At 41.0% G+C, this 11,688-nt stretch overlaps 1 protein-coding gene across 1 annotated transcript; it reads left to right on the top strand.

The window, feature by feature from the left end:
* Window positions 1–3,087: 3,087 nt before the first annotated feature.
* Window positions 3,088–10,504, top strand: COMMD8 (COMM domain containing 8). Its single transcript, XM_036332934.1, has 5 exons — window positions 3,088–3,243; window positions 6,877–7,032; window positions 7,631–7,783; window positions 8,369–8,524; window positions 9,614–10,504. Exons 1-5 carry the CDS (start codon window positions 3,178–3,180, stop codon window positions 9,632–9,634), a joined length of 552 nt encoding a protein of 183 aa, XP_036188827.1. The 5' UTR covers window positions 3,088–3,177; the 3' UTR covers window positions 9,635–10,504.
* Window positions 10,505–11,688: the final 1,184 nt, after the last annotated feature.

Here is an 11,688-nt window from a genome sequence, read left to right as displayed (position 1 = left end):
TCACATCCTGGGAGCTGAGACTGCCCAACACCCTGCTTTCTGGAACCTACTGATCTTTGGCCAGAAAATAGGAATAAGGACACATAGAAGGGAATCTAATAATGTTTTCTATGTGCCAGGTCAGACTCATTTCAAGAACTTTACATATGTGAACTGACAACGACTGTAAATTCTGTGCTGTCATTATAACCAATTACAGATGAGGAGCCAGAGACACAGAGAGGTGAAACAGCTCGCCTAACATTATTACGTGGGCAGTAATTTGCCAGTCTGGGGTTTGAACTTTAGATTAGCTTCATGTTTTTAACCATCCTTACAAGTAAAATTTGGAGGTTGGGGACTAGAACACTCGCATCAATAGGACTAGAAGAGCCAGAAATATGTTTTGAAAACCTCTTGGATTACACACATAAGAACATCTTCTTACTAATCAAAGCGTAAATAATAAGCTCTCTTTCTCTCTCACTTTGTGAACTATTTAAGCTGTATTTGTTAAAAGTTGAATTCCAAAGAAAAATTCTTGGCACCCAGTGTTGTCTGAAAGTGAAACCAGGACCTAATGCTTCGTCCTCCGACTAACTCTCTTGCCCTGCTTGCTGTGCCTGTTTGCTTTGAGTAACCTGCTGTATGGCATTAGGTAGTCACATCACCTCACAATGCCTTTCCTTCTTCATTAGGGACATGGAGCCTGAAGACTGAGACCACCAGTTCCAGACTCAGACCAGTGACTTCGCAACTACTGCCTATGTGACCTTGTTTCCTCATCTTTAAAGTTGGGATAATACCCACCACACAAGGCTGTAGAGAGGATTAATAAGATAAAATATATAGCCGAAACCGGTTTGGCTCAGTTGATAGAGCGTCAGCCTGCGGACTGAGGGGTCCCGGGTTTGATTCCGGTCAAGGGCATGTACCTTGCCTGCGGGCACATCCCCAGTAGGAGATGTGCAGGAGGCAGCTGATCAATGTTTCTCTCTCATCGATGTTTCTAACTCTCTATCTCTCTCCCTTCCTCTCTGTAAAAAATCAATAAAATATATTTTAAAAAAGAAAAAAGAGATAAAATATATAAATTGCTTGGATATAGCAGATTTTTTTAATTTCAAAGAGACAGAGGGAGGGACAGTGGGAGAAAGGAAGGGAGGGAGGGAAGGAGAGAGAGAGAAAGAGAGAGAGAGAGAGAGAGAGAGAGAGAGAGAGAGAGAGACATTGATCTGTTGCCTCCTATACACACCTAACTGGGGATGGAACCCACAACCTGGGCATGTGCCCTGACCGGAATCTGGTGACCTTTCAGTGTATAGGATGATGCTCCAACCAATTGAATCACACTGGCCAAGGCAGCATATAGTAAATTCCTGATAAATATTATTATTCCAATTATTACAATAGGTAAAATTAGGTTTGTCTTAGGAAATAGACCTTGCCTTCAGTAGACTTATTAACAGATATAAATTAAATAGTTTTCCAGATTCTTCCTCATTTACTAAATATTACTTGGGGGAGCCCTTATGCACAAACACAAAACATCTTAAGACAATTATGTTTCAGTTGGAACAACAGGAGTTGTACATACTTACCTATATTAAGAACTAGAAATATTTTAGGTGAGGGACCGTCATGAAGATTCAGAAGAGGGAGAAACTGCTTTCACCTCCAAGAGTTGGGGCACAGAGTAGAGAAAGGGCATTAGAGCTACACCTTAAAGCATGTCAATAATGAGTAATTCGTCTCTGCATAGCCAACAGACTAAAATAATTACTTCCTCCTCTATGGTATGCTTCATTACTTTGAACTGATTTTTAAAATTAAATGTACATTAGACTGTAATTCCTGCTTCTATGTCCTCCTTATTGTGCACTCTCCTCCTATGGCAGGGACTGTCTTATCACCGCTGAGTTCTAGACCTGAGGCCCTGAACCTAACTGCTCCCTATACCTGGGCTCCTGAGCATTCAAGAGAAAAAAACCAACATGATATAGAAAAATGTTAGTTACATGCAAACAAGTGGTTAGAATAAGTTGGAACTTGGAGACATTGTAGAAAATAGGTCTACCTTTCATCAACCTTTCATCTAGCGCCAATATTCCACCTTTGTGTGGAAATTACCTAAAAATCGGTACAGCAGTCTGGTAGGGTTAAAGGAATAACTGTAATAATGAGAGAAATACAGAAAAGCTGTTGGGTTTTAGGGTTAGTCCAATGTTGAGTGTGGCTCTAGAATCTGATTGATTTTAATGTCATGCTGAGCCTCTTAGCTCAGGTAAGTGACTTCTAGGATTGACAGATAAAAACAGGACACCCAGTTAAATTTGTATTTGAGATAAACAACAATACATTTTTGGTATAAGTGTGCCCCATGCAATCATTATGGCACACTTATAACAAAATATTATCTTGTTATAATATTTTAAGAAGTTAAAATATAAGTTGTTGTTTATACATTTTTGGTATAAGTGTGCCCCATGCAATCATTATGGCACACTTATAACAAAATATTATCCGTTGTTCATCTGAAATTTCTTATTTAACTGGGCACCTGTGCATTTTACTTGCTTAAATATGACATCTCTAGTGGGTCCTGGCCCCGTAGCTCAGTTGGTTAGAGTGTGGTCCCATAAGCCAAGGTTGCAGGTTCTATCCCCAGTCAGGGCACATACAAGAAGCAACCAATGAATGCACAAATAAGTGGAACAACAAAGCTCTCTCTCTCTCTCTCTTCCTGCCCCTCTCTCTCTCAAATCAATAAATAAAATTTTTTAAAAAATGACAACCATAGTGACTTCTCTCTTATCTGTTACTAGGAAATGGGATAATCTTGCCCATATTAAACCCTTAATTCACCTTCCAAATCAGAATACTTTAGTAAGAGATACATATCAAACCTCCAGGACAAATGGGCCCGGTGCAATCCAAATACGGCTTTCTACGGAGTGCAGAAAAAGTTCAGTAAGACTCTCAATGAAGGTGAAAACTGCTTTGAGAGATTTGCAAATTTACCTTCAAAGTAATCATACAACTGTGCTTAAGCAGTGCGGCAGCAGGCAGAAAAGGCTGGGCTGTGACTCTGCGCACGCGCACCAGAGCGCCAGTCACACCGGGCCCCGCCCACCGGGGTCACGCGGGGGAGGAGCGGCCTGGTCTTGTCACGTGATCCGGACGCCTGCTCGCCCAGAGATGGAGTCCGAGGAGGGGACGCCGCTGTGGCGGCTGCAGAAGCTTCCCGCCGAGCGGGGCCCGCAGGTGAGGGGTCAGGCCCGTCCACCCGAGACGCGTTCGCGGGCTGGGCTCGCGGCCCAGGGAAGGGAGGGTCAGGGGCGGGGTTTCGGGTGGCCGGCCCCCTGTTCCTCCGGGGAAGCGGTGGAGGCCGCCACCTCCTCGCCGTGGCCGGGAGTTGCTCCTCGGGGCTTTGAGCTCAGACTCCGCCGGGCCGGCCGCACCCACACCCTGGGGGGGGGGGGGGGGGGAGGCCCTTTGCTCCCTGGGGAGGCCCGTTGCTCCCTGGGGTGGCCCGATGCTCCCTGGGTGGCCCGGAACCCAGTGACCCCGGGGGGTGCGGAGCTGTCACGTAGTCTGGGAAAGCTTACCTCGTGGGCCGATGGTTTGCAGCTTCTCACCTAAGTTTCGTTTCATTCATTCATTCATTCATTCAACATATACCTCCCAAACGCTGCCTCGCTCTAGGCACAGTGCTAAGTGCCGGGAGGAGCATACCTGGGCCCCTTGAGGGAGCAGGAAAAAAATGGGTAAGTGCTGCCAATGACTGGGCGACTGGACTAGGTAGTGTGTCCCAGGGCGGCCTTTCCCGCTGGAGTCTAGAGGACATGCAGGCTGGCACCTCCAGCCTAAGCAGAAAGCCTCACCCATTTGTTCACCCAGCTGTTCCTGACGCCTGCCCCTCGCTGAGTGCCCGGGGGTCAGGCCAAATGGTGACTGAGACCCAGTCTGTGCCCCGGGGAGCTGGCTGTCTAGGAAGGAAACCTGGAGTTATCCAGTCATGCGTTTGCGGAGGGGTAGCAACCCAGATTTGAAGGGGCAGGGGAAGGTTTTCAAAGCAGGAGCATCTAGATTTATTTCTAGGTTCAGTCCTGAAGGATGAGTAGGAACCAGACAGGCTAGAGGGCGGGGGAATGTTTCAGACGGAGGAATAGCAGCTACAGAGGCTGGAGGATGGAAGTCTCCCCCCACCCGCCCAGGGGGGCTTTGAGGACCTGCTGTAATTCTTAGAGCTGAAGTGCAGAGTGAGAAGCAGAGGAGGGTAGCGAAGGCAGGTGAGCAGGAGTCAGAGGCTGAGTCAGTCTGTGCCGTGCTCCTGTGTTTAGCCTTACTACCCAAGGCACTGGCATTTTGAAGTACCTATTGCTTAGGGCAGCAGCAAAACTTTAGTGAGTTTGAAAGATGAGAGAAATGTGGAGACAGTACATATAACGGTATGTTGACTGTGAACTGTGAAAGGAAGAGCGCCCAGTGGTTGCTATAACAGGAAAATCTGACTGAGAAGTAGGGCTTTTTCCCCCCTTGAACTTTCAAGCAAAAAACTTAGCGCCCCAAGTATTAGACCTGAAGGAAATTTGCTGACTGCGAGAGAAAGCAATATATGCGATATGGAGCTTCAGCATTAGCTTTGGGAGCTGTGGTTCTCTTTGCCTACTGACCGCAGTCCACGACTGACACTTGGTGCTGTAATTAACATGGTAATATGTTTACTCCCACCATCTCCGTTCCCCTACAGTTCAGGCCTTGTGAAGTCTTCCTTGAACACAACTTCTTAGCTGGTCCTCCTGCCTCTGGTCTCTCTCCTACTCTGAACTCCTTCAGGGTGGATACGTGTTTTATATCTCCAATTCTTGAGACTTGTGTCTGGCTCAAGGTGGTTCTTAAATCGGTGTTTGTTGAGGACAGTAATCAATTAATGCACATTAAACTCAGCGTTATCATTGGGACAGTCGTCTGGACACCAGTGGTGGGCAGCTTTGCAAAAGTCCCTATTCTGTTCCATTCACTGTGGGTGAAGGGTGGGCATGGGTGCTTAACCTACATATGGTGATAGAGGGGTGTGTGGTAAGTACCTTTTATAAGTTCCAGAGTTTGGCCTGCCTTTTATCTCTATTCCATTTTATAGTGGGGAGAGTGTGGTGGTGGGGTGGGGGTGGGGGTGGGGCAGTGAATAGAAGGGATGAAATTACTTAATTCCTGCCAGGATAAACAACAATAAAATCTTCTTAACCCTTTCCTTTGATTTTACAAATGAAGAAATTCATATGGCGCATTAGCCAGCTTTTGGAAGTGGGGTCACCAGTCGCTCATCTCTGTTCTGATACGTGTGGTGTCACAGAGAAATTATTCCTTAAAATGGAGTCAGTATGATCCAGGGGGAAAGAGTTGAAAGACTTGCTGCTAAAATGCATTTCCAAGTTGTTTGGGTTGAAATACTCTTCGTATAAGACATAAATAGCCCCCGCGGAAGAATACCATGTTAACCATTTGCCTAGAATAGTGCAGACATAGTAGGTACTCAGTTAACATCTTAAAGGCATGGAACATTAGTAGTAGTAGTAACAATAGTGATACTAATAATGATGACGATAATGGCTAGCAATGTTTAAGCATCCTGTATAAGCCAGCCATGTGGCAAGTGATTTGCATGTTTTCTTATTTAATCCTTACAACATTTCGAGGATATGGATATTGTCCTCTTTTATACATCAGAAAACATGCACAGAACTTTTAAATAACTTGACAAAACTAGCTAAGTAGTACAACTAATATTCAGACTAGCCAGTTCATTCCAAAATTTACAGTCTTAATTACTGTGTTCAGTTATGTATGTGTTAGGATTTCCATTCCTGATATTAAGGTAGGATAGAGAAAAAGGAGTGCAAAAAAGAAAAAGATAGGTACTGAGGGCTTTCTTGGATGGACCAAAAGAAGTAAGTATGAATGTTGTGAAAAATGGAGGCAAGGGAAAATGAAGTTGTAGATCTACAGTAAAAGACTTTGCTCTAAGAGTTAAACACTTTTTGTTGTTGTAATTGGTATAAATACAATGTCTAAGGAGTCCCAAGATGAATCCTTTATACTCACCATCTTCCTTTCAGTAACATTGGAAAAACACCAGTGTATCTGTATAACTTTTTAGCTTCTGAACATGGACAAAATGATACTTTGTGTGTGTGTGTGAAGTTCTAACTTTTAATTAATAAAATAATGTTAAAAGTAGGTACACTTCACCCTGGCTCAGGGGTTAGAGCAGGGGTGGGTAAACTTTTTGACTCGAGGGTCACAATGGGTTCTTAAACTGGACCGGAGGGCCGGAACAAAAGCATGGATGGAGTGTGTGTGTGAACTAATACATGTTAACACTGCTGCTGGTGAAGGAGCGGAGGGGAGAGCAAGAGAACCCTCCGCTCTTTCGGCTCCGCGGGCCGGGCCGTAGTTTGCCCACAGCTGGGTTAGAGTGTTGGCCCTCACACCCAAAGGATCACGGTTTTGATTCCCTGTCAAGGGCACATAAACCATTGGGGTGCATGCGGGAAGCAACTAATCAATGTGTCTCTCACATAGATATTTCTCTCTCTCTCTCTCTCTCTCTCTCTCTCTCTCTCTCTCTCTCTCTCTCTCTCTCTGTCTCTGCCCCTTCCTCTCTCCCTTTCACTCTCTCTAAAAATCAATGGAAAAGATATATTCCGTGAAGATTAACAAAAGTAAATAAATAAATAAATAAATAAATAAATAAATAGTTACGTTTCAACCTCAGCTGCTCTTTCAGATGATATGAACTTCTTTCAACAAGAGATGTTCATGTTTGCTGTAAGGGAGATAAATCTGTTTTATAATTTTACTCATAATTACATTTATTTCGTTTTTACTCTCTAGCTTCTTCACAAAATAATTGATGGCATTTGTGGCCGAACTTATCCTCTCTACCAGGATTATCAAAGTGTTTGGGATTCCACAGAATGGATGCATGTTCTGGAAGATATTACCAAATTTTTCAAAGCTGTAGTGGGCAAAAAATTATCTGATGAAGAGGTAACTGTAGTCTAAATTCCTATTTGTTATAATAAATAATAAATAGTGTTCAGAGTTTTTATTAAGTTGGTCTTTAGGACACTATATAATACAAGGGCCATCGTAAGTAGCTAACGAGAAAAACCTCCTTATTGTGAGTAAGTAGAAAATCTGATTGTGGAAGTTCTGGATTTTTGTAGTTTTATTTTGTTTGTTTATATTTTTTAAGTTGTGAAACATTTAAATGTCATAGAAGAAAACTGAAAGTTAAGTAGCTGACACCTACATTCCCATACCACAGTTACACAGTTGTTAACATTTTGATATATTAATATAACTATACCAGCTTTTTTTGGTAGTCTCCAGATGTAATCACTTTCATGCTCTTCATCAGTCAGCCCTTTTCCTTTACTTTCTGTTTTGCAAAAATTTGTTAAAACCTAGTTTTCTGGTTATGCATTCTCACCTTATTCTTTTCATAGTGAGAGAAGTATCTTTTTTTTTTTCATTTACTACCATCTTAAAGTGTATGTGAAAGGAGAGTGGAACTGTGGGTTTACACTTTAGATGGAGAGGTCCTTTCACTTATTTTATAACCATTTATTTTTTATGTTCATAGATATCTCAGCAACTGAATCAGTTGAATTCGTCTCATCAGGAAACTATCATGAAATGCTTGAAAAGTAGAAAAGATGAAATTAAGCAGACTCTGTTAAACGAAATAGTTGGTATTTCCTCTGCACAGCTACAGGATTTTGATTGGCAGTTAAAGGTGAGAATCTGTTTATTTAGGAGTATGGTTTTATTTCAGTTTTTGAATAGGACGAAATGTTTATTTTTTTATAGTACACATCTAAAATTTCATTTTGAGGATGCAATGTTCCATAAAGATATCAAAGATAATTAAAATTATATCTTTTGTATTAATTGGACATCAGTATATTATAAATATCCAAACCAGGTGTAATAACTTTACAATGATAAATTTCATTAACTGGGGCTGTAAATCATTACATGTTTCAAATAGCGCAGCTATATGTATATATTTAACATATATTTCGGGCTGGAATTTTCTAGACCTTATAGTCTTCCCAGTATTGGTAAATGTGTTTCTACCTCCAAGAAAAATCTGTAATGTGTTGTTAAAACAGCATTTAAAAACATTTTTCAAGTAGAGTCATAAAGAATAGTTTTCATATCTTAGATCCATTGGATGCTACTTCTTCCACCTTTCCCTGTACTGGACAGCGAATAGGAGTACTTTTTTTTATAAAATGTGTTGTTCATAAGCTCTGATGCATATTTAACATAGGCCTGTTTAATATCTATTAATTACTGTTTTCCTCATTTTAACCAGCTTGCACTTTCCAGTGACAAGATTGCAACATTACAAATGCCACTTTTAAACCTTCATCTAGATGTAAAAGAAAATGGTGAAGTCAAACCATATTCTATCGAAATGAGTAAAGAAGAGCTACAGAACCTAATAAATTCCTTGGAAGCAGCTAATAAGGTATTTGCTTTAATTTTGTTTTGTGGTTTAAATGTTTAAGTTTTGATAGATACCAATAGAGTCATGTAAGAAAAAACTCAGTTTGCTGTTAATATTTCTTTTCTTCCTGATATTTTATGTCAGGCACAGAAAATACTTTATGTTATATACATGGTATCTTTAGATTTAGACATTAATCTAATTATAACTTATAATTTTAATTACTTTGTTTGGAGCATAATTTATCAAGTAGTTATTTTCGAGAGAATAATAGTGCCGTTCTAACAGCTAGATTTGTTTTGCTCTAGTGCACATTAATGATAAAAATTAATTTTTTTACCTTGGGAATATGATATTAGTTAATTCTGAAGAGCTTTTATGATTTAAAATAGCATAATCTTGAAGAAAAGAGTGTCTTATTTAACTGGACAAATAATAGAAAATTGCTTTAACTATAGGAGACAAAAATATGCCTTATAGTTATGACAAAATCCAGTTGAGACAAGATAGAACTAATGAATGACAGTGACTAACAGCTTTACATTTACAAAGGAAGGGCTAAATAACAGTAACCATTCCCAGTGTTCAATTAATGAGAAAAAGAATATTTAAATTGTAGAAACTGCTGCTGTGAGGAAGAAATAAAAATAATTATCTTTGTTATGTATGTTCCCTTCATTATTGCTCAGCATTTTCTCTAGTGATCAGTCTCAGTGATTAAAGTCAGTTTTTCTTACCAATCTCTTGCCACTAACCAATCTTCTAGTGTCTGTCTTTTTTTAAACCCTGGTATACTTCAGCTTCCCTTCATACTCTGCTGTTATTCAGCCGTTTTGGTGCCTTGATGACTGGTCCACCTGCCCAGTCACCAAACTGGTACTGGCTTGCCTTTGAATGGGGCTGAAGGTCTGATGGGGTGTGTGGTAGAGCCTGGTATAAACGTGAAATGATTCTGAACCATGGACCTGGCAGGCCTGCGCCATCACTTACTGAGCAGTGTATTTGTTTTCAGTTCTTGAGGCACTTCACAGACTATAAAGCATCTCGTACAGCAGATGTTGGCATCGTTCTGGTATAAACTGATTCTCCCCTGTCCTCTTTGTTTTTAAGGTCATTCGGCAGTTCAAATAACTGGAAATGATGAATACCAGCATTATCAGATTCCACTGTTACAACTGATATGACAGGGAAGACTGTGTGTTCAGAAAACCTGCAATATACTATTATGCCACGCTGAGAAAGCAGCCGTGTTGAGATGACAAAGATAAAAATTTATCAAGTTCCCTAAAGAACAGGAAATTACATGGTTGATAGGAAATGCATTAAAAAATTAAAGATAAAAAGCTATAGTAGCAGTTTATATTTTCATAATGACTGTTCTGCTTCATTTATTAAATATTTGACAGGTCTTTATAGATACCGAGTTTTACTGAAATCTAAAAATAGGCTCTAAAGTAATGTTAACATACAAAGCACAAATAAGCTTGAATCTTGCTAAAAGAAGTATGTGAATATCAAAGATGTGTATTATGGATATATATATGACTAATTTGTAATATTTTAAAAATAACTTTTAAAGACTATAAGCTATAAATAACTCAGGAGATTCCATATCTTACTCATACTTCAAAGGAAAGATAAAATGTAAGAATGCTTAGAGAAAGAAGCTCTTCAGACGAATAAGAAAAAACTGTCTGTGGACAATTTTGAGTTTATGAATTCTATAAACTAAAATCTTACACTAGAACATAGGAAAAATGCAATAACACTGCTACTCTTGTATTTCTATGTCTGGGAGAGCATGAGCTGATAAAAAGAATATATGTCATTGTATAGTTTATATATTACTATTCAAATAAGTAAAATTATGTCCATTTTTTATAAACTCAATATTGAATTTAACAGTTTTGGATGTTAACTTTTTTGGCAAACAGATCATTTTTAATTTCAGTTAAGTTTAAAGATAAGCATTCTGAACAAATAAAAACAATTTTATTTGATTGTATTGCTTTATTTCAAATTACTTTCTACATAGTACAATAATACATAATTAATTGGTACCTCCTGTTTGTAAGTTTTATAGCTCATGAGAGCATCAGGCTATTATTTGAGGTGTCCAGAGCAATTATTACTATTCTCATTATATATAGATGAGGGTAGACTTAGAGAGGTTAATACATATCGGAGTGTAATCTAGATGGTGCTCTCAAAATGTATCTTAGACTTCTGCCAGTCAGCTATTTATAGGTTAACTAGAGGCCCGGTGCATGGATTTGTGCACCGGTGGGGTCCCTCACCTGGCCTGCGGGGATCAGGCTGAAACCAGCTCTTTGACATCCCCCGAGGGGTCCCAGTTTGCGAGAGGCTCGTTTTTGGATGACGTACCCCGGAATCGGGCTCTCTCCTCTCTGGTTCCGGGTGCATCACCCAAGAACCGCCACTGCCAAGTGACCGCAGCTAGGCAGCTCCTGTGTTGAGCGTCTGCCCCCTGGTGGTCAGTGTGCAGCCGGTCACTTAGGCTTTTATATATATACTAGTAGACTAGAGGCTCAGTGCACAAAATTCCTCTGCTGGTTGGGTCCCTAGTGGCTGCCGGCTGCTGGCTGGGGCCTCCCTTTCCTCCCCTGGCCAGCCACACCCCGTGGTCAAACTCCCTGTTGAGGGGATAATTTGCATACTATGCTTTTATTATATAGACTAGAGGCCCAGTGCACGAAAATTCATGCACTGGGGGGGTGGGTCCCCTCAGTCCAGCCTGCCCCCTCTCATGGTCCAGGAACCCTCAAGGGATGTCCAACTGATGGAGCGGGCCTAAGCCACAGTCTGGCCTCCCTCTGCGGGAGGTGACCAGACTGATCAGGGGAAGACACTGCCCCCATCACCCCGCTGCTGCTGCCACTGCTTCCCACAGCAGCTGCCAAGGTGTTCTCATCAACACAGACTTCAGTCCCTTCACGAAAAAATTACAACTTTAGGCATTTTCAAGATGTCTCTTTCATAGGATATGACCTTTCTCTTTTTTTTATCTTCACCTGAGGATATTTTTCCATTGATTTTTAGAGAGCGTGGGAGAGAGAGGGAAAGACAGAGAGAAACATCAATGTGAGAGGGACAGGTCAATTGGTTGCCTCCTGGATGAGCCCTGACCTGGGCCCCGGCCAGGGAGGAGCCTGCAACCTAGGTAC

This window comes from Myotis myotis, unplaced genomic scaffold (assembly GCF_014108235.1).
Source record: "Myotis myotis isolate mMyoMyo1 unplaced genomic scaffold, mMyoMyo1.p scaffold_m19_p_1, whole genome shotgun sequence".
In the NCBI taxonomy this organism is placed as follows: Eukaryota; Metazoa; Chordata; class Mammalia; order Chiroptera; family Vespertilionidae; genus Myotis; species Myotis myotis.
This window is presented reverse-complemented; position numbering and strand designations above follow the sequence as displayed.